At 41.9% G+C, this 23551-nt stretch overlaps 1 protein-coding gene across 10 annotated transcripts in view; it reads right to left on the bottom strand.

Moving 5' to 3' along the window:
* Positions 1 to 21795, bottom strand: part of LOC111855332 (glutamate receptor 3-like) — a 39539-nt gene extending 17744 nt beyond the window's left edge. For 7 of the 10 annotated variants that reach the window (XR_002840868.2, XR_002840869.2, XR_002840871.2 and 4 more), the window contains exons 1-6: positions 14358 to 14682; positions 13773 to 13931; positions 5016 to 5255; positions 2007 to 2194; positions 1323 to 1376; positions 94 to 255 (exon numbers count right to left, since the gene is read on the bottom strand). Coding sequence is in view for 7 of the 10 variants with exons in the window: in XM_023834254.2 (XP_023690022.1) it covers positions 94 to 255; positions 1323 to 1376; positions 2007 to 2194; positions 5016 to 5255; positions 13773 to 13931; positions 14358 to 14445 (891 nt within the window). In the remaining 3 variants the exon portion in view is untranslated. Of the gene's footprint in view, positions 1 to 93; positions 256 to 1322; positions 1377 to 2006; positions 2195 to 5015; positions 5256 to 13772; positions 13932 to 14357; positions 14683 to 21548 lie in introns of those variants that run through there. The other 3 variants (XM_023834259.2, XM_023834256.2, XM_072702145.1) reach the window with 3 other exon arrangements.
* Positions 21796 to 23551: the final 1756 nt, after the last annotated feature.

Raw genomic sequence — 23551 nt, 5'->3', positions numbered from 1 at the left:
TCTCTCTCGAAAATAACAAGGGAGAAGAAAAGAGCAAGAAAAAAGAGAACACATCATTTAATGGGTCACGCTTTGCGTGTTACGCTTGCTTACCTTCAGAGGCGTGCCTTTCGCTTCTGGAAATTCTCTTTCATCCAGATGATTCCAGCGCTGGAGGAACTGTCGTACGATGGGTTTCTCGGGGTTAATTATCTGAAACCCAGTTATGTTGGCTCCCCCGGCAATGACCTTGTCCAGGCTCATATTGGAAAAACCCTAAACAAGAGGCGCAAAGGAAACAGAATTATTCAAAATGGAAAACCAACACACAGTGGCTGTGAGTGGCTTTGTCTTAGCGGTGATGATTTCATAGCTGACAAAAAAACACTGAACTTAAAATTCCAGCCTAAAGTAGATTAATGTCCGTGGTTCATGGACTAACACAATACCTTTGCTAACAGATTAATTTTCTTAAAGCTATTTATTTTGGTCTACTGATAATTTTGTCGTTTTTGATGTTTTTCTCTGTTCACTGAAGAGGTCACTGTCCACTTTACCGTCATTGTGATAAGCGCAGGTTCACGCTGTTCTGCTCTGCACTTCGTAACATTGTGGTGCCATTTGCCTCAGTAGACTATCACATCACACATAATGTCCTCCTTTACAATGGTTAAGACCTTCGGCTAATGCGTAAAAGGTCATCTTCTCTGTAGGAGATGGAAATATGTGAACTTTCTACCACAAAAGACAGCTAGCTGCTGGTAGCCTGGCTCTAATCACTACTTTCATTACCTGCCATTATGGTGGCAGTCCATCCACATGCAGAGTACAGTAATAGGACACAAACTGCGTCTCTGCTGTTGTCTTCAGAAACCCTGTGATAATTGCTTTTATGCTAACGTATACAACATTTGTAAAACACTAAAACCGATACTAATTAATTTCATTTTTTAAGCACATTATATAGTTGGCTGTAAACATCCATCCATGTTTATCCTATGCAGGGTAACGGGGGTCTAGAGCCAATCCTGGAAGCTACGGGCAGAAGGCATGGAATAACCCAGCATGGGGTGCCAACCCATTACAGGGCACCCGCACACAGAAAAATCAGCAACAATTAATTTAGCATGTTTTTTTAACTGTGGGAGGAACATCAGAGAGAAACCCGTAACAGCACATGGAGCCATGGGTGGAGATTCAAACCATGGTTGCAGATCAACAGTGCTAATCACTACACCACCGCATTTCATAAACATTGGGATAAAGTACTTTAAGATCTTACATTTTATGAATGTGTATGTATGTTTTTTTGCTAACAAAATGTGTGAATGCCAAAAACTCACCAGATTAGCCAGAATGTAATGGTGGTTTCGGCTGTTCTTCCCAAGCGCTACAACCTAGAGAAGTAAACTGGATTTACAGTACCGTGACAATAAAACAAACAAAAATCCTAGAGGGTTTTTAAAAATGACATCAATACAGCATGCTATTGGTGATAGGAATAGCACTATATATTTCGTATATAATTTTTATTTTACATGTAATGAGCAATCGTAATATTCAGCATTAATAATATTGTCCCTCCTTCCATGAATTATGTATAAATTATTGTTTTTTTTTGTTTCAGCACCAATAAAGCTTCTACTTCTAGATGCCTATCCCAAAACCTCTTTGATGTTTTTGATGTTTTTATTTATTGATTTGTTTGTTGGTTGGGTTTGTTTTTAACACATAGCACTGCATGATTGAATACATTCAAAGAGAATAGCCATTGTGCTGTTTCATACTGTTACCCTTTAATTATAGTCATGTGACCAAGCCTTTCAAATTCAACTATAGAGACTAGTATTTTGGTTTTATCAAAAATAAAATACAAATTCTGTCAAAGGCTACCTCCACCAGATTCCGTTTGAGATTATTGCCTGTTACAGCATCTTAGTTTTAGATATGAATTTAGGATTTAGTTTCATTTCTTGCACATTTATCAAGATCTGCAGGCCTGGGGGTGAGTATTATATTGGTAATACCTGATCCAGAATCGTCTTTATCCTTTCCACTTTGCAGTCCAACAAGAAATACTTCTCTTGTCTCCTGTCCATCTCCTCCATGATTCTTCTATACTCTTCTGCGTCTACGATGCTCATTACAGACCGTGCCGTCACTTGCCAGTTATTTGTCATCGCTGACTCCATTATGGCTTGTAGAACTGAGAGGCCTGTGAACGATGCAAAATGTTTTTCTCATATGAATACTTTGTGGTGTTTTGGTTTTGCCATGTAGTAATCACGTGTGAATTGTTAATTATCCAATAGGTTTCGGCTTTTTCTTCAAAGTAAATCTGATTTTAATCTTCAAATGTAGAAACACATGCATTTTGCCTCATTGTTTTAAACTTTCTGATGTGTATATATTAACACAACACAACACAGTGAAGTACAGCTGTACATTGATGTACAGTAATGAAAGAGGTTATTTTATGGGAAATACTGCAGGTGTGTTTCTATAGTATAACAGTTAAGTATAGTTTAGTTGATGCAGCTGTGTGGAGTGATGACTGGAGGCAGGCATGACCGCTTTCCCTGGGCCATAATACTATTATAATGTTCCTTCAAATAAATGCAGGTAGAGGGGTAGCCATCGAGCTGAAAATACTTACAAGGCACCTATATAGATTATCGAAGCCTAATCTCAGGCTTGGTCTATCTTTGAACTGTTTTGTTTTTTATAAACTGTTGGGATATACAATTAATACGAATGAACAGCTACATATATAATTGTAGCAGCTATATATGTGTGGTGTCTACATGTTCACTCTTTTCACTATCTCTCCAAGGGATTTTCTACCACAGTCCTTTTGATGAAATGGATCAGGCCCCACTGTGTGTCTAGTGATCTTCTGTTTCTTTTGCCCAGTATGTACTCAGTTTGGCACCCTGGGGATCATTGGATTGGCTCCCTGTTACCCTACACTATATGCACTGTATGAGTGGCTCCATAATGAGAACATATCACCCATATTTTGGAGAAAGGAGCTGGCCTAGATTGGAAATGACCTTTAAGTTTTATGAATGTGACCCAGCTTGTTGACCTGATTTCTTTATTTTTGTTTTTTTTTCCACCCCGTGTTGGCATGAGAAAATGCCCGCCTCTGACTCAGATAAAGCCGTCTGTCTCTAGAGCTTAGTAAGATCTCCACAAGAGGTAGGTAGATCTTATTTTACAATAGAATGGGGGGGGGGGGGGGGTTCTTTTCTATGAAATATAAGCAATATGTGTTGGCCACAACCTGGTTTTCTTTTGTCTAAAGTTTAGAGGTGGAGGTGGATTGCAATCATAAATGTCCCATTATTATGCAAATACTGAATTTTGTGCAAATCGTTCTGTACAAGTTATAGCTGCGCAAGTTATTCTTTAAATTGCATGTTAAGTTCAGTCCTTTCAGCTGACTGTGGCTCAGTGGCTTAACATGCTGAGCTTGTTGTTGGAAGAGGCTCAATTGTCCTACCCTTCTTTTCTCAATAATAATAATAATAATAATAAATGTAATTAACTGAGCTGGAGGTGAAATTTAACAAACTCATGGAATGGCTGAGGTGTCCCTGAGGAGAGCTTTGGGATCTGAAGAGGGTTCATCTAGCTACCCAACAAGATCAATCAATCAACTTTTTGGAGAACAGATAAAATTCTTGTTATTTTTTTATTGCGTTACCGTTAATTTGCATGTGTTGTAATGTTATTATTTTTTTCTGAGCAAATATGCACTTACTACCTAGATCAATGGTCTTAAACACTGTCTTTGTCTGCCTAAGATTTTATTAAGATAAGATAAGATAAGATAAGATAATCCTTTATTAGTCCCGCAAGTGGGAAATGTGCATTGTCACAGTGGATAGTACAAGAATATAGCAGCAAAAATAAAAAACAGTAGGATAAAAACTATATTACTGTATTGTATATATTTTCACATTCCCAGACATGTGTTATCCTATATAATGCTATCTTGACTTGAAATAATTAGTATTATGTATTTATAATTAGTATTATGATTTATGCAGTCATTGCTATGAAAGTTATTTTTTTAGATGATTTTCTATTTATCTAGGCTTACATCTGTCGTTACAAAAGGTCATAGAATTATCAGTAAATTTTATCAAGAAATTAATAAAATGTGTTAATAAACACAATTTAGGATTACTGATATGAGTATATGTATAATATATGTATGTGTGTATATATATACTTAAAGATTAATGTTATTACTATCTAGTCTAGCTGAGTTCAAGCAGCTGTGCTATTAATACAGATGCATCATGCGCCACAGCAGATACCTTACAAACATTACTGTCCATCTCCTGCTGGCACAGTATCCACAAGAAAACTACAATGTGTATTCAAATGTTCCTTCAACTGAGAACCTGTACAACTCCAGAGTAAGGAGCCTGAGGACACAGCCTGTCCCAAAGGCTCTGCTCTGGAAAATGCTGACAAAAACACACCTAAACAGATCTCCCCAGAGCTCTCCAGCTCTAACAGTTATACCTTCTCTAAACTCAATCAAGCCTCCCATTCTACTTGTAGGGCAGGGAAGAGAGGGGACGCCCTAAACAGGATGCCCATCAATCGCAGGGTCCATACACCCACTGTCATTTAGAGAGAGCAATTAGCAGGATTTCTTTTTGCCTGTGGAAAGTATCCTGCTCAAACACAGAAAGATCACACGCAATAAAAAAATGTATACAGGCATCCCACATCTCCCAGAACTTCTGGGAGCTTCTCACAAACTGACAGCAGCTCCCTAACACCCACGAATCATGCGCAACCTCCCAAAAGATAAAGTATATTGTTAGCCTGGCCAACACCCCCCAACCCCCCCCCCCCCATCTCTCACGTGTCACATGTCCCTCTTCTGCCTCCTTATCTGGCGGGATGTCTGTATGTATTTCAAATAAAAAATGTTTGGTATCTGTCCCCTTATATAAACATGTAGTAGACTATGTGGCCTAAAAATAAAGCAAACATTACAAAGTTGAACCCACCTCTTTCCGTGTCATAAATGTAGACAAACTTTTCCCACTTGTAGTAAGCCAGCAGACTTAGGACAGCCCCCTGCAGTGATGGCCGCATTTGGATGAGAAACTGTACGTCCGTATCTGTGGGGTAGCTGGGTGTTACAAAGGACGTGTGGAGTGCGCCGCAGAAGGAGGTCAGCGTGTTCATGGACATCTTGTCATAGAACCCGAAGATAGCATATACTCCTCTGGAGAACTGTGAACAGACTGAAATTGGAAGATGAAGTATGTTGATAGACGTCTTATGCTAGTTACTTATGTACAATCACCAACTCAGAAAGCGTTAGACTATGTACCATGGGGTTGTTTGTTTTTTTATAAAGGTATCGGTATTTACACATTACGTGACATTATGTGCTTAATTGTAGGGTCCACCAGCACAATACAATGCACTTAATTGTTACTGGATAGTAATTATTATGTTTAGCACAAGTACTCATGCCTGACCAGCAGTTTGCCAACCACTTACAAAGGCATTTTTCTTTTGGTTTGTGAAAACATTATTAAAATGAAACAGCTATTAGCCCCACAACCAAAACTTTAAAGAAAATGCAAAGAACATCTGAAGGAATTTGAAATGACTTGCAGTGGTAATACTCCAGGAAGCCTTACAAAAACAAGAATCAGTGAAGGTTTTATTAATAATAGCTACTTTATCGATCCCCATGGGGAAATTCTCTTTACGCCTCCCCCAACTTGCTCTCTGTAGGTGAAAGCCAGCTGGCTGCAAAGGACAGCAGCCTGTTGTGGTGCTCAGGGAGCTGGGGGTTAAGGGCCTTGCTCAAGGACCCACAAATATGCCAAGGCCAGGCTCATACCAGCAACCTTCTGATCACAGACACAAAGACTTGCCTACTGAGCAGATAGACAGACAGACAGACGGACCCATAACATAAAGTAATACACTCATACACAAGTGTTTAATAACTTAGTATCCCGTTCTTTCTTAAAGGGACCCAAAAGATTGAATTTTTTGGAATGGTTGCCCCCTGCAAGTGTCAAAAAGCCCCTCTGATTTTGCCACTTCTCAGTTAGTGTCTGTGCCTTCTCAGGACAGAGCAGTGTATACATTTCCCCAGGCGCTGGGAACTGCCCAGTCACCTAAAATGAAAGTAAGATGCAAGCCTACTACCATTACACTATGGATGCCATAAATATCCCCATGCACACACCATCTCCCAACTGAGTCCCTGTTTCTCCAGCCATGTTTCAAATAAGAACTTGTGGATTAAGAATTATTCTCATTGAAAACCTAACAAAGCTCTAGCCCAAAACCAACAGATCTTCTCCCTCATGGTTTAAGGAAGGAGAAGGACCATCAAAGAGACCGACCTGAAAGAAAGCAGTGCAGTGGAGTTCAACTCATGATTCATTTGATCAGGCTCCAAAAATTAAACTAGAGGTGATTTCCATTCCCTTTTGTATTTTTTTGACATATCAAAGAAAATGTCTGCGTTGTAATTATTGTTTGTTCTTTCACTGTTTATTCAGCCATATACAAAATTTTTACTGGGGAAAGCTGAAAGTTTGAATCAAAAATTAACTTTAAAAAGCCTATAAAACCATTTTGTTCAATATTATCTGGGAAATGTTTAAAAGGACTGAAAATTCCAAACAATTATTTGTTAATTGCTTAATACAGTTATTAAGATTGCACTGAGCCAAACATTAGCCTAAGAGAAGAATCCTGATATCTTAAATATTAGTTCATTTACCATTGCAGTTGACCCACTTACTGACCTGCTATCCTCTCTGTTAAGCAGAAAAAGCAGTCAATACTTGACTTCTGGGGATTCATGTGTCACAAATTATATTTCACCCATTAGATACAATCAATACTTTAGTCAGTGTAGTAAAGTGTAAGTCAAGGTCACAGATACAGTGCACTGTGATATGAGTCTCCATTCTCTGTGTTAGATCTGAATCTATGCTACTGTTTCTGGCTCCCCTTTTGGGAAATAATGCCAGAATATCTTTATTTTTAACAATGTTTAAGCACTGGGTTAGTGTTGATCGATGATTCAAATGTTTCTACTGACTTAAAATGTGGCATTTCTGCAAGAAATTCAAATTAATTACACTCATCCTATTTTATATCATTGTTACACAACATCCTCTACAAAGACAAAGGAAAAAAGCAGAACCAAACTTTATTCTTTAATAGTTAGGCTATTTCAGCTCATTGGTAAAATGGCTGGTGGCTTTAAAACATTTATCTAACACCATTTATTGGAAACAGTATTGCAAAAGTGTGCTGTGCACAAAAACCCAAATATATAGCAAAAATGAAAGGCGCAGGGATGAGACACATTTTAAGTGCATATCAATTATATTAACTGCAAACTTTGTAAATCATGGCAGTCTAGAAACTAAACCAAACTTTAAAGTTATAATAGGTCATTTTTGAATGCAGCATATTTTTAATAGGTTATGTGGCTGGTATGCATAATCAAAAAAGCATAAGTGTTCCGTTATTCTACTACTGTTATGGAGACATTATGGAAATTCATAAAGGAAGGGGATTCTGAAGAGAATGCAGTACACTCTTGTCGTGAATAAATCTTTAATATCAAGTTCAAATTCAATTTCCACAGAGCTATGTTCTCTGGAGCTTGTGTTCTACCAGCAAAGGGATGTGTAAGGAGATGCCAGAAACAGGCCACCAAAGAAAGGCCTGTTTCTAAAAATGCTGTGTGGTGTCTGTAGTGGTGTTTGCTGGTGGCCACTCATGTAATCTGGCCGGGGTCAACTGAAAATGGCTACATGAAGCCATCTTGTGGGCTTATCTACCTGCAAGATGAACGTTGGTAATCTGGTGCAGTACCATTTGGGTAGCAAAAATGAGCAGGAAGGACCCAGATGGATTATGGACTATATTTTTGGGGTCACCTCTCTGTCTGGGAAAGAGCCTGAGTTAGAGTAGGTGATACTGTAGATATAAGCACTGATCATGCAGTGTGAGACCTCTTCATCAATGGTGGAGTCTCATCTACTCTAGATTTTCCTAAAGAAATACCTCTGGAGGATGTGGAGATGCTGACAAGCCTCAGGCTGATAGCTGTACAGCTGAAATATTCCCCCACGGTGAAGGTTGCCTCTATGTGACTGAGAGTTACAGAGAAATGAACTCTGACTGTTATTGGCGCTTATGCACCTTCAAATGCAAGGCCATGACTCAGCTGACACACCCAGTCCGTTGCTGCTCCAACTCACAGCTGTGGCTCATCAAGGTGACAGTCCCCTTTGTAAGTGGTGAGATGCTGAATGGTACCACCTATGGACTCTGTGGTGATATTGGGAGATTTCAACCTGGTATTTTGTACACTCTGGTGAAGAAAGAGGGTAAACTAACAACCAGTCACCACAAGGTGCTAATTTGGATTTGACGCAGAGGGAAAATGCCAAATAGACCAGGATGACCCACATAAGCAGTCCAGGTTCCCTGGAAAAGCCTATGTCAGGGTACAGGAGTGGAGACTCTTCCAGATGGTGGAACTTCAAAGCAGAATCTGGCCTGGCTGTCAGACAACTCAGTGAAAACTCTCAGATAGCTATATGACGGTTTGCAGGAATATGCTAACATATTCTATTGGAATATGCTCCAGGAATATGGACCATTGACACTGTATCTGCATGCTACTCTTTCCCTATATGAATGAAGCATAAGTTATGTTCACATCATTGGCATAAAATCAAAGCTATTAGTGCTGGTGTTAGCCACAGTCAAAAGGGCATTTTGTCTCCACTCCCATTAGTGATTTTTATTAACAGGATATCAAGATGCAGCCATAACTGGAAGCATGTCCAGTATGGGGGGTGGGGGGGGGGTGGGGATGACATCCCTGGTACTTGCAGATGATGTCATACTCTTGGCCTCATTTGACCCTGACCTTAAGCACTACTGAATAATACCAAGTGAGAAGCAGGGGAGGATTAACAAGATCACCTTCAAATCCAAGGCCATGACAGTATCTTGGAAAGGAGTAGAACACTTCTTTCCAGTGAGTGGTTAGAGTCTGTCCTTAGTGAAGGAGTTTAAATATTGTATTCAAAATTTTAGGACCTTGTTCATTCAAGTGATAGTATAAGGTCATGGGAGATTGGTAATGGATAGTTGGATTGGTTTGGTGTCTGCAGTTTTACCTACACTGTGGAGGGCAGCAGTGGTAACGCAGTAGTTAAGTCATAAGATGAGACTAACAGTTCAACCGTCAATCTACACTCTATACAATCTATATTCTTATCCACAGCTATGCTCCTGAGTTCTGGGTCATGACCAAAATAACAAGACCACACGTACAAGCAGATGAAATTGTGTTTCTCCACAGCATTTCTAGACTCACTCTTCATGACAGGATGAGGATATTGGATCCAGAGGAACCTTAAGGTAGAGCTGCTGCCTCTTTGAATCGAGAGGACTCATAAGGTAATTCAGGCATCTTAGGAGTATGCCGGCTGGATGGGTCCCAATGTATGTCCCAACGGGCAGCGGACCCAAGGGAGACCCGAGACACACTGCGGGGGTTACATCTACCAGCTGGCTTTGGGAGATTTATAAACTCCCCAGAATGAACTAGAGCTGGAAGCCAAGGAAAAAGATTTCCTGTCTGAGCTGCTGGGTGTCCGGCAGCTGCAATCCTGACCACGAGAAGCTTTGAGGACATCATCATGATCTGTTTTTCAGTTATTTGTTTCATTACAATCACTCTTCTAGTGGCTTTGGAGCATTTAACTGGTGCAAGCAAGCACTTCCCACCTGTCTATGTGAACTACATTAAAGAAACATTAAGGAAATTCAAAGCTTGGCTTATATGAACTCATTTTTTTCCCCGATTGACACACGCATTAGTCTATCATGCTTATTAATTTCATGACACAGCTATGCCTTTACTGCCAAACTGAAAGTCTAGCAGTTAAAGAGAATGTGGGCAAGGGGAACATAACTCTGTAGTTCAGTGTACGGAAATAACACATTCATTACTGTAAACAACAACAGACAAAAATCTGAAAAAAATCCAAAATGTCAATGTTCAAATAAAAGGTGTAAAATGAAAATAAAGAGTGCTATACCCAGCCCTCTGTTCATCACTGCCCCAGAAAGGCACAGTGCTTATCCTAACAAGTGTGAATGTCCTTGCCTATTCCAGCATTACAGCAGATTGCTGCGGTGGGGCATGCTGGAAGGGTGGTAGAAAATAAGAGCTAAAGCAGGGAAAAATACAGGAACTAATACAGCACATAATGTACATACACTCACCTAAAGGATTATTAGGAACACCATACTAAAATGGTGTTTGACCCCCTTTCGCCTTCAGAACTGCCTTAATTCTACGTGGCATTGATTCAACAAGGTGCTGAAAGCATTCTTTAGAAATGTTGGCCCATATTGATAGGATAGCATCTTGCAGTTGATGGAGATTTGTGGGATGCACATCCAGGGCACGAAGCTCCCGTTCCACCACATCCCAAAGATGCTCTATTGGGTTGAGATCTGGTGATTGTTGGGGCCATTGTAGTACAGTGAACTCATTATCATGTTCAAGAAACCAATTTGAAATGATTCGAGCTTTGTGACATGGTGCATTATTCTGCTGGAAGTAGCCATCATAGGATGGGTACATGGTGGTCATAAAGGGATGGACATAGTCAGAAACAATGCTCAGGTAGGCCGTGGCATTTAAACGATGCCCAATTGGCACCAAGGGGCCTAAAGTGTGCCAAGAAAACATCCCCCACACCATTACACCACCAGTAGCAACCTTGCACAGTCGTAACAAGGCATGATGGATCCATTTTCTCATTCTGTTTACGCCAAATTCTGACTCTACCATTTGAATGTCTCAACAGAAATTGAGACTCATCAGACCAGGCAACATTTTTTCAGTCTTCAACTGTCCAATTTTGGTGAGCTCGTGCAAATTGTAGCCTCTTTTTCCTATTTGTAGTGGAGATGAGTGGTACCCGGTGGGGTCTTCTGCTGTTGTAGCCCATCCGCCTCAAGGTTGTGCGTGTTGTGGCTTCACAAATGCTTTGCTGCATACCTCGGTTGTAACGAGTGGTTATTTCAGCCAAAGTTGCTCTTCTATCAGCTTGAATCAGTCAGACAATTCTCCTCTGACCTCTAGCATCAACAAGGCATTTTCGCCCACAGGACTGCCGCATACTGGATGTTTTTCCCTTTGCACACCATTCTTTGTAAACCCTAGAAATGGTTGTGCGTGAAAATCCCAGTAACTGAGCAGATTGTGAAATACTCAGACCGGCCCGTCTGGCACCAACAACCATGCCACGCTCAAAATTGCTTAAATCACCTTTCTTTCCCATTCTGACATTCAGTTTGGAGTTCAGGAGATTGTCTTGACCAGGACCACACCCCTAAATGCATTGAAGCAACTGCCATGTGATTGGTTGATTAGATAATTGCATTAATGAGAAATTGAACAGGTGTTCCTAATAATCCTTTAGGTGAGTGTATAATCAGGAGCAAACACAACGACCAGCTGGGAAAACCGAGTAAGAGACAGGTGTGGAAGTTTACTAATTAGACAATAGGAGCTAGGAACAGGTGAGGGTGATTTAACAGACACTAAGGACTGGGAGATACTTCGAAACTCGGGTAAAGCAGAAACATAACTGAACTAGATACAAGCACGAATAACCTGGGACAGAGATACAAAAAACAAGGAACCAACAAGAACATAATTAATGTAGGGGAAAAAAACTGATGGTAAGGATGTATGCCTCTTAGCTGCATGCTCAGCCCATTAATCCTTGCGGCAGCCCAGGGAGCTGGGAAACACACGAGGGAGCACAGGACATGGGATGACCAGCGACACCTGCTGGCCAAACAGGGAACTGACATAGGACAAGGACTGATCCTGATAGATGGAACTTCTCCAGATAGAAATCATTGTATGTTTGAGCATTGCATGGACAATCAAAGGCCGAGCAGGTGAGTCTTCAGACTGCGCTATTTACTCACAGCTGGGGGTTATTCATTATGAGGACACTACTGGTCATCTCTAGTAGCACTTGTTAAGTGGGAGATTATGGTTGCCATTCCAAACAGACCCCAGACCCTCAGAAACCCCCCTAAACAAGACTTACAGATGATAGTCAGGATTTTGTCCTCTCCTACCTGACTCTTCCTGCAGACAGGGCTGGACTGGGATTAAAAACTGGTCCTGATATTTTGCCCAGACAGGTTCACCACAGGTTTTGCCAATTTGGGGGACTGGGGGGTCCCCTACAATGATTTTCACAGCGATCACCCCCACAATAACTTTTCCTGGCCCACCGGGGAATTGCCTGCTATGCCACAAGGCCAGGCCAGCCCCGCCTGCAGATCCATACCTAGCAGTGGTTACCATACCAAATCTATTCCTTTCAAGTGAGTTCACTCCTATCCTGGCGGCTGGTGATAGATTTTCTATAATGTGCCTGCTGGGTCCACTACTTGGGTCCTAATGTAATGGTACTGGCTGAATGTGTATGTAATCAAGCTTTCAGGTTCAATGGGACACCAGAGGACATTGTCCACATCCTGGCTATGAAGCACTCAGCGTCAGATAGAATGGCTGAATCAAGATATTGGGTGTTTTCTGAGACAATATTTCTCCTCCTATCAGGCTCCCTAGTTTATACTTCTGCACACCTCATCCCTTTCCGATGTGTCCTGGACTGGCACACTCTGCTGTTTGCACGGGAGATGGAAGCCAGCGATGTCTCAGCTGGGGGAATTCTGCCACACCAATCTGACACACCCAATGGGCTGCTGCTCCAGCTCACAGCTGTAGCTCATCAAGGTGACAGGCTGGAGCCCACCCAGGGCATAGGGCACAGGGGACAGGGGACAGGGCACAGGGGACACTCAGCCAGCCTGCCACCCACATCATTCCCATAATATATCAACATTCTTGTTTGTCCTCAGAAAGATTAACTTTCTCTAAAAGTGTACTTCCGATAAATGTATCATTTTCACATGGTATCAAAATCCATACACACTGGACTAAAGAAGGAAGTCAACTGCATCAGAATCCCACTCTAAATTCTAAAAATAAAGTTCTAAAAATACAGCACCCTTTTCAGGTACTAGAAAGCTAATCCCTAGGGGAACCATATAGAAATGGATAAGGAACACGATGCAAACCATTGCCTTTCCGCGTGGATCAGAAGGTTTCCTAGGAATTAAAGTACCGTAAACTATGTAAATAACGTAAAAAGTCTATTTTGGCTGTTAACACACGTTCACAGGAAACGTGTGTATTCGTTTATTTGCAACTCTTACATATCGGCAGGTCAATTTGTATTTATCCTTCAAAAAACACAATAACCATTCTTCTGAAATAAATGTTAAACAGTTAATTATATTTAAATACAGGGCAAACACAAGAAATGTTTATTTTTTTTATAGAAAAATGAAAAAAGAACGTCAAGTATAGTATATGCTTAGACAAGGCTACACACAATTAAAGTAGGCTAATAAAACATCATGTGCATCTTAGTAACTAACTGGTGTCCGGGCACTGCATGCAAAATTCGTCTGCAATCATAAACGATGCGGGGTCCGTCGCTTTTATTAGTAGCCTATTTAAGTTTCATTTTGTACTTTTAAATAGATCCAATAAAAACCAGGTTATATATTCTTAGCACATTTTGTATTTTTTAAAACAAAATGGAAAATAATAAATGAACTGCCATTAATAATATATTAGGGGTACTCACACGCATGAGTGACAGAAAAGCTGGCGGAAGACTCCAGATTGTCGACATTATAATTCAGATGAAAAGGTTTCTCTGTCACATTCTGATTGGTGTTGTACAGCTGCACAGCAAATCTAAAGGCGCTGTGCTCCTGAACCATAGATCGCATGAAAAGTCCCCCTAAAAAAAGAAGAAGAGAAAACAAAAGTGAATTAAATTCACCGGTTTGTTCGACACTCGAAAACATACACGGGACCGCTTTGAAATGAGCCACAGCGACGCGGAATCATGAGTCCTCCTGATGTTGAGATTCTACCAAATATACACGCCGTTTTCAGACGAGTTGCCAGAAATACGGAGAAGATATAGCTTAATGAAATACTTATTCATACGTATATTTTCGAATCAGAAGATATCGAATTTTACCCGCTGAGTGGTTCTCTTTATTTTTTTCATGAACATACCAGTTTATTGATTTACCTTCTGTGATTCTGTCACTTAATTATTAATAACATTGGTGTTTTATTGAGCTATATATAAGCTGAACGGTAGTCAACATAAAAAATCATGTCACAGTTTAAGTTGGTACGTGAAAATAAAACTTACCTATGTTTATCTGGCTTGGAAATCCTGCAACACATCTGTCCAAAAGCAACGATAAGGAAACGACATGAAACACTACTTGAAACCACATTTGCTCCTAGTTTTTGATCCCAAAACTACTGTATACGGAGAGAAAATTATATATACACTCAGTTCCTTGAGATATTTAATATTCCTTCTTGTGGGACCAGTTTGATTTCCGAAGGTAGTGACAGGTTGCAGAGGAAAATTTGTAGCGCTGAAAAAGGTTTATTTCACAGATGCCTGTGCGGTCGAAGCAAACAGTTGACCGTTGGGTAATAAGCATCTCTTAGGAGTCCTGCTACAGCAGACCTAGATATCAAAGTGAAACACTTGGTGTGTGTGCGTGTGTGCGTGCGTCTGCGTGTGCACGCCACAAATCATCAAAGTACAATTTATAAAGCTGCACACAACAAAAACTGTATCACTGTATCAAGTGTCTCTCAGATTCTGTGAATTTCAGAATCTGCACCTTCATGCATGGTGAAAAGTGTTTTTCCTGACAATTTTCTATCAAAACTGTAAATATATGTCACTGCAAAAAAGTGAACAGTATGGTATTCCATTTTCCTTGGTGGCTAAATTAGCTGTACTGGGTTGAGTAATAATATATGATGCAGCCCAAAAAGTTGTAGTTAGGTGTAGCAGTGTCTAAATTTCTGGTGTAAGTAATTCTGTGTGAGCACGTCTATCCTTTCCTGCACTGGACTGAAATCCCTGTTGCCTGGTATTTGCTCCAAGCTTACTCCAACTCTGCATTGGATATGCAGCTATGTACTGATGAATGATATTGCCATAATTATAAATGTATACCAATTAAAATACATGAATTTGTATATTTATTATAGCTTGCATAAACTGCATCAGTCTGCAATTTTGTTATAACTTTAGCTTCACATCAGTGTCACTGTATTTCTTATGAAATTATGCAGGGTGTTTTGTCATAGCAACCTGCAGTTATATTTGCTTTAGATATATTAATATTTAGTCGCCATGGCACATCCAGGACCTGCTTGCATCTCTGACCTACACACGTTACCATGTGAGCTGACACAACACCTCGGACAGCAGCCACTGGTCATATTTCAGGACCTGTGTTTTGGACAGCCAGCAATCACACGGCGACGAGGACGGGGGACACTTGCTATCACAATGCCAGGATGTCGTCATTCTGTGGAAAATCATATCTTATATTTGCACTAGCCTATGTTTGACTGGATTACATTTTAGCTGTTCAGTCAACTTTTTCGGTGGCTGCTCCAGGTTATCAGAGAGAATGGCAACATCAGCTTTGCTTACCACCGGGTCATACAAGTGCAAAGTCTTGGGGGCAGGGTTAGCATTAGCACTAACACTGGAAGCAGCCTCAGCCTAAGCCGCTGTATCCTCAGGTTAGCATTAGCACTGCATCCTCAGGTTAGCATTAGCACTAACACTGGAAGCAGCAACAGCCTAAGCCGCTGTATCCTCAGGTTAGCATTAGCACTGCATCCTCAGGTTAGCATTAGCACTAACACTGGAAGCAGCCTCAGCCTAAGCCGCTGTATCCTCAGGTTAGCATTAGCACTGCATCCTCAGGTTAGCATTAGCACTAACACTGGAAGCAGCCTCAGCCTAAGCCGCTGTATCCTCAGGTTAGCATTAGCACTGCATCCTCAGGTTAGCATTAGCACTAACACTGGAAGCAGCCTCAGCCTAAGCCGCTGTATCCTCAGGTTAGCATTAGCACTGCATCCTCAGGTTAGCATTAGCACTAACACTGGAAGCAGCCTCAGCCTAAGCCGCTGTATCCTCAGGTTAGCATTAGCACTGCATCCTCAGGTTAGCATTAGCACCGTATCCCCAGGTTAGCATTAGCACTAATATTAGAAGCAGCCTCAGCCTAAGCCACCGTATCATCAAGTTAGCATTAGCACTGTATCCTCAGGTTAGCATTAGCACTAACATGGTTTGAGTGGCGGTAAATGCCACTATTGCACGAGGACAGACCCCTAACTACGGGAGGCAGGTGATAACAATAGCTGGTGCCAGGCTTCCAGGATTCCACCATCACATAAAGGCCCAGAGGGCTTGACATATGACTGCTAAATGGTGTAAATACTACGCTGTGGTGGAAACTCCGCCCCCCTCCCCAGTTTGTTGGTCTTTTTATTGGTTTCTTCTTCTTTTATTGCCCTTTTCGGGTCACTATGAAACAGCCTCCCAGTCTGGATGTTCAGCGTGTTCCATTGGCTGTGTGCCTCTCATATTTATGTAGCATATAAATTTTGTGACTTTCTGCATTCAATGGAAGTAGCAGGTGTTGCAGGGGAAGCCAAGGATGCATAATTGCAGTTACTGTAGTGTTCATGCTCTCTGCAGCCTATTTGTTTTACTGTTTTGCTTACTACTAGAATTTGGTTTAGTTTCTGCCTCCAGAAGGAATGTTGCTGGACTCCTGGTTGTACTTTACAGCACGTTTGAGGGTGCAATTCCCTGTCGTATCACAGAAAGAATGGATTCAGCAGAAGAAGAACATGTCAAGTCATTTGTAGGCAAGCAGGAGGTCGTCATCAGCTTCTGTAGGTTGTAAGCATCTTTCACACTTCTACTTCTTGGAGCTTTACTCAGAGGGAGGTTACTTCTCATTCGCTTCACATGCCCAGAATGTGACATTCAGAACATCTGAATACTATGATGGGCACCTCATATGGTCCAATGCCCTGTGCTGTATGGGGTTCACTGGCCAATCGGAGGAATGCAACACAGTGAGGGTGAGAGTGTCCTCTGTCACCTCCCTACTAACATTGAGAGCCCATGCTGGGGCCACAGCAATTTATGAGCGGAAAGGTCCAGAAACTGCCAACTTGGCTCAGCTTCTACAGCATTTCCAGGATATGTTTGACCAATTCTGCTGCACATCAAGCATTGGCTGTTCTCACTGCATCCAAGCTAGGTTCCGTTGCTGATTATAATTGTAGAATTTCCACATTATCAGAAAGATGGACAGACATCATGGTCACTGCCTAAAGTAGCAAGGGTTATCTGAGTCCTAAATAAGGATATGAGGGGGCATCCTTGAATCTCTGTTTCAAAATTGGATAATTGAATCAAATTGGATAATTTTACATGAGAATGCTTGTTTCAGGATCAGACTGAATACTCCCTTGAATCCCAATCATTACTAACTACCTCTGCATACCTACTGATTCGCTTGCTTCAATCTCAAGATCCACAGTCCTTGCAACTAGGTCAGATGTGATTCCCTAGACACTTACACATTCTTTGGTTACAGAACAGTATCTTCTTTTATTGTGGTGAGTCTGGTCACCATTGTCCTGCCCAGAAGGATAGGGTTGGAGTTCCGAATTGTTCTGCCTCATACTGGTATTTTCACGCCAGCTGCACCGGCAATATCGCCCCTCTTGGTGTTAGTGGATTTTGGTCCTACAAGGGATTTTATTGACCAAAGTCATTTTCTACATGTTTATCCATTAGAGCTCTGTATGGAAGTTGCAAGAATTTGTGAGTCAGTTAGTGAAGTTATCTGCTATAAAGGACCAACGAAAGCTGACCAAAAACTTACTTTGTGAAATCAAATGTGTTTTGATAATTTGTGAATTCTCCATACATGGGCTCATATGTTGGATTGTATTCATTTGTGCAAATTAATTATTATGTTGAGCTCTTGTACAAACAAGTGAGGTCATCAATGATCAGTGCATGCAAGCATCTTGTTCACCAAAAACAGCCAGTTAGCATTCTGTAAACCAGTAAGTTCAGCTATTGCATTTTTTATATTTTGTTGGATAGTTTTATCAAAGTGTCCATCCGTACATTTTCCATAATCAATTATCTAGTGCATTTTTCCTGCATGGGATGCAAGTCAATCACATCATACAATCATGTTCTATTTAGAGACAACAATTTGCTTTAATTCATGTTTCTCGAATGTGTGGGGAAACCTGGAAACCATTGGCAGTACATGCAAACCCACCACAATGAGCCAAGCTCCGGAACTGAACCAACTGAACCATTATTAATCTTAGAGACACAAAAAATTAGAATGATGTGCTGTTTTGTTCATCCCTTCTCTTAATTGAAAATACTATGTGGCTTTCATGACTGTCATGACAACATGTATTAGGATATTTTAAATTGAGTTTGTTTAAAATTATGCAAGTTTAATTAGAAAGCTCTGAGAACACTACACTGATACCCCCAGATTTGCTGACATCACAACTCCATGGTGCCCTAACATCCCAAACAAAGCGAAACTGACAGATAAGTCCCACATCTTGTAGCTGTTCTGTGTTAGTACTGCAGAGGGCGCAAGTACTGCTAGTTATGCCATATATCATGTAGCTGTTCTCTGCCAGCACTGCAAGGGGCGCAAGTACTGCTAGGGGTGCCCTACATCGCATAGCTGTTCTCTGCCGGCACTGCAAGGGGCGCGAGTACTGCTAGGGGTGCCCTACATCACATAGCTGTTCTCTGCCGGCACTGCAAGGGGCGCGAGTACTGCTAGGGGTGCCCTACATCGCATAGCTGTTCTCTGCCGGCACTGCAAGGGGCGCGAGTACTGCTAGGGGTGCCCTACATCGCATAGCTGTTCTCTGCCGGCACTGCAAGGGGCGCGAGTACTGCTAGGGGTGCCCTACATCGCATAGCTGTTCTCTGCCGGCACTGCAAGGGGCGCGAGTACTGCTAGGGGTGCCCTACATCGCATAGCTGTTCTCTGCCGGCACTGCAGGGGGAGGAAGTACTGCTAGGGGTGCCCTACATCGCATAGCTGTTCTCTGCCGGCACTGTAAGGGGCGCGAGTACTGCTAGGGGTGCCCTACATCACGTAGCTGTTCTCTGCCGGCACTGCAAGGGGCGCGAGTACTGCTAGGGGTGCCCTACATCACGTAGCTGTTCTCTGCCGGCACTGTAAGGGGCGTGAGTACTGCTAGGGGTGCCCTACATCGCGTAGCTGTTCTCTGCCGGCACTGCAAGGGGTGCGTGTACTGCTAGGGGTGCTCTACATTGCATAACTGTTGTCCGCCAGTACTGTAGAGATCATGAGTTGATCCTAAGGCAGGATGAACTTCCTCAGCTAGTGCAGGAAGTACATCCTCTGCTGGGCCTTTTTTATTATGGAGTTTATGTTGGGAGATTATAGATTTACAGATCATAGAAATGAAAAGACACGACACAGCAGACACAGAGTGAAGGGGTTGGGGTGCAGTGTTGAGGGTCTCCCAAAATGTATTTAGCTTTAGGATGTCATGACCACACCAGCAGGCTAGCTGTTCAACCTCCTCGTTATATGCAGACTCGTCACCGTTACTGATGAGTACAATGGCCGTTGTGTAGTCTACATATATAGTATGTATTGTAGAGGGAGAAAAGCAATGGGGGGAGAGAACACTGAGAGGCGCCAGTGTTGACTGTACTGGATGTGAGTTTCCCCAGCCTCACTTGCTGCTTCCTGTCTTTTATGATGTTGGTTATCCAGTGACTGTGGGAGGAGTTTGCAGTTGCATAGGTCCATGGATCAAGGTGTTGCAGTGCACAATGCAGTTCCATGTTGACTGTATCATCCACCGATGATGCTTGGTCGGGAAATTGAAGGGGGTCCAGTAAGGCGTCTATGATGTCCTTCAGGTAAAGAGGTCTTTCCAAGGTCTTCATGACCACAGATGTCAGAGTGACAGACCTGTTGTCATTTAGTCCTGCTATGTAGGATTTTTTTGGGAATAGGTATAATGGTGGCATGTTTGAAGCAGGAGGGAATTTTGCACAGTTCTAGTGATCTGTTGAAGATCTGAGTGAAGATGGCATCCAGGTGAGATGCCATCTAGGCCTGGTGCTTTCCTGGTCTGTTGTCTCCAGAAGGGCCGACGCACGTTCACTTCACAGACCTTCACCTCCGGCTGAGATGCAGGAAGGGTGGGTGAATGGGCAGTTGTTGGCTGTATATTGGGTAAATCGCACTGGGTGGGGGGTGTTTGCCTGGGTTAATCAAACCTGCAGTGAAACGTGTTCAGGCCGTCTGCCAGTTGACAGCTCTGTGCCACGTAGCTGCTAACGTCTTGCAGACATTTTGACACTGACGCAGGGTCGTTGGCTAAAAACTTGTTCTTCAGCTCTTCAGAGTAGCTTTTATAGCACCTCCAGCTTCCTTTGTCAGAGTGCCCCTTGCCTGCCTAAGCAAGGCTTTGTCCCCACTTCTGTAACCTACTTCCTTGGCCTGCCAGAACTGCTTGAGTTTTGCTGTGAACCACGGTTTGTCGTTACTGAAATAACCCAGTTCTGATGGGAACACACATGTCCTCACAGAAGCTGATGTAGGATATGACTATCAATGAGCTCATCCCAGTCAGCAGCTGCAACTTCAGAAACCCTCCAGTCAATGCAGTCAGTCAATACTGCCATCATGTGGTAAGATATTAATATTACATTTTGAATGAAATTTTATTTTTTAAATCTTAAGATCTGAGGCAGTTCGACTGTGTGTGTGTGTGTGGGGGGGGGGGGGGGGTTACATGTCCAAATTGATGTGTTTTTTTTTCCCAGGCCTGGAAATGATATGTGCCACTGATCTGAGGAAAACAATTAAAATATGAATATAATATTTAATGGTGGGTATTCTGACAGATATGCATTTCAAGTTCTTTTTAATTAAGCTTCAGGTGGCCCTGGTTGGCACAGTAGCCTCACAGCTGCAGGGTCGTGGGCTCAGTTCCTGCCCTGCTTCTGTCTCTGTGCAGCTCCTATGTTCTCCTACTGCTCCCTTGGGTTTCCTCTCATAATTAGCTGAATAGGTGTCTCTAAGGATCACACTGTGTGCCCCATAAAGGCCAGGCATCCCATCTGGAATCATTAACTAACTTTAAAAATATAATTTCAGTTTAATTTGAGTCTGTAGAAATAAATAATATACTCTCCACATCTACAGTGTTGAATATCTGATTCCTGTCCGTACCTCCCTGCACTGATTGGCCATCGTATTTATAGGTATATGAAAGACTGTTCACCCTTAAAGCTTTAAACAGACTTACACCACTCTATCTTACCAAATCTACTTCTGCCATACACTCCAGCTCAATCACTTATAATATGTATCCATCTTCTAAATGTTTACCCTGGTCAAAGTCATGTCAATGACTTGTACAAAACAGTTAAACAGAAAAGGTTCTTAACTCTCACCTCAATGTTGGTAGCTGTGGTCTTTGTATGACAAAGAATCCATTCTGACTGCCGAAAGGTTCAGCTGTGTCTAGTCTTATAACAACTGCAGTTTCAATCCATCTTCTGTAGCTGCTTATTCTATTCAGGATTATGGGGGGTCTGGAGCCTATAGCAGAAGCTATGGGCACAAGGCAGGGAACAACCCAGGATTAGGAACCAATCTGTTGCAGGACACACACACACACCCCTATTGGGAGTTTGGTAACTCCAGTTAACCTCAGCTTGTTTTTGGACTGTGGAGAGGAGGCTAGCATACGCAGGAGGAAACCCCACAATGACATGGGGAGGGCATGTAAACCACACACACATGGAACCCTGCTGGAGACTCAAACCCGGGTCCCAGAGGTGTGAAGCAACAGTGCTAACCACTGCACCACTGTGCCACCCCTATTGTTGCAATTTATGAGTATTTTTATATAAAATGTTTCCAATATGCTTATATTGTCCTTTAACCAGAATTCATTTTATTCCATATCTATCCAAGAAATTTGAAGAATGTAAATCATAGTTAGCTCCCCCCCCCATTTGCTTAAAATCATTTTGTTACATTATGATGAATTATGTAGCGTTACAATCAGGAGTAAGACAATATGACTGAAAAAAATGTTTGTCCTTTATTGGTCGATTTATTGAAAAATCCTCTCTGAAAGGACAAATAGCAAACATTTTGTGGGGGAAAAGTCACTTAAAACAGCTTCCAGTGGCTCAGTTCTTCTTCGGTTCCATCCGCTTGTGCTGCACACTGGTCCCATTGTTGTCAATGGGCTTTCACTGGGTTCAGTTTGGGATAGAGGGCAGGACACAGTCGCACAGCTGGACACAGCTTTTATTGTGTTTGAGTAGCGTTTGTTGTTTGTTTTCTAGCATTTTACTTATTTTTCAACATGTACAAGGCTTTCAATGTCTTATTCTGCTACTCTTCATGTACCCTGTGTGGTCTGTGTCACTAATAAATTGTTTAGAGTCTTGGACGAGGCCATTTGAATCACGGTCCTCACGGCCATGCACTGCTGGTTCTCCAGTCTTCCTTTACCCGTGAGCCAGGTGTGAAGCCTCTGTGGCCAATGAGAATCTGGGATTATTATACTAACTACCTGGGAGAACTGAAAACTTCGAGATCCAGATCTGAAGAGCCCTGGTCTTGGAGATGGACGTGTAATTATACTTGGCTTCTCCCACAATGGGAATGGTCAAAGATTGCGGAATTCTTATTAAAACAGAGCTGCTTTTTTCTCAAGGTCCTTGTGTCTGACTCCAAATGCCTTATAAATAAACATGTAAGGGTACTATATGAGGCCCTAGGCTTACAATGATTTTCCATACCGTCCCAACTTTTTCCAGTTTGGGGTTGTACACGGAATACATTGCCCTGATATACACTGATAATACAAAATATAAGGGGAACTTGGTAATATTATGCTGCATGTCCCTTTGTCCTCAGAATGGCTTATCATCAGGATTTGGGATCCACAAGGTGACAAAATCACTGCAGGCCGGTTCTGACCCAAATGCTTCCCTTAGTTAAGTTGGCTAGCAGTGAATCACAATTTGAAATAATTAATTCCATCTCATGCTTCAGCTGTTCAGCTAGATTGTAAACTGGTAATTGGGCAGGTCAGTACATTAAGTCTGCAGTTCCATTCCTGGACAATCTTAATCATGTAGCACAGAATACTATCATGAAAAAAATATCGATTTTCTGATAGAAACATTTCCGCAGTGCAGGGAAGCACTTGAATGGCAAGGCTATCCGGATGTCCTGTGGGATTGAAACATTGCTCAACTTTTAACAAGCACCCCAGTGAGTGCGGTATAATCACACCCCAAACCGTCACATGACCACCTGCAGTCTGCAATGTTCACTATGTTTTTCATCTTACCTACAGTAATGGCAAACAGTAGAGACTGGGTTTCATCACACCGGACATCCCAGTCCTCTAGTGTTCAAAGTTATATTCCTT

This window comes from Paramormyrops kingsleyae, chromosome 18, assembly GCF_048594095.1.
Source record: "Paramormyrops kingsleyae isolate MSU_618 chromosome 18, PKINGS_0.4, whole genome shotgun sequence".
In the NCBI taxonomy this organism is placed as follows: Eukaryota; Metazoa; Chordata; class Actinopteri; order Osteoglossiformes; family Mormyridae; genus Paramormyrops; species Paramormyrops kingsleyae.
The sequence above is the reverse complement of the archived record's forward strand: the minus strand, read 5'-3'. Positions and strand labels throughout refer to the sequence as shown.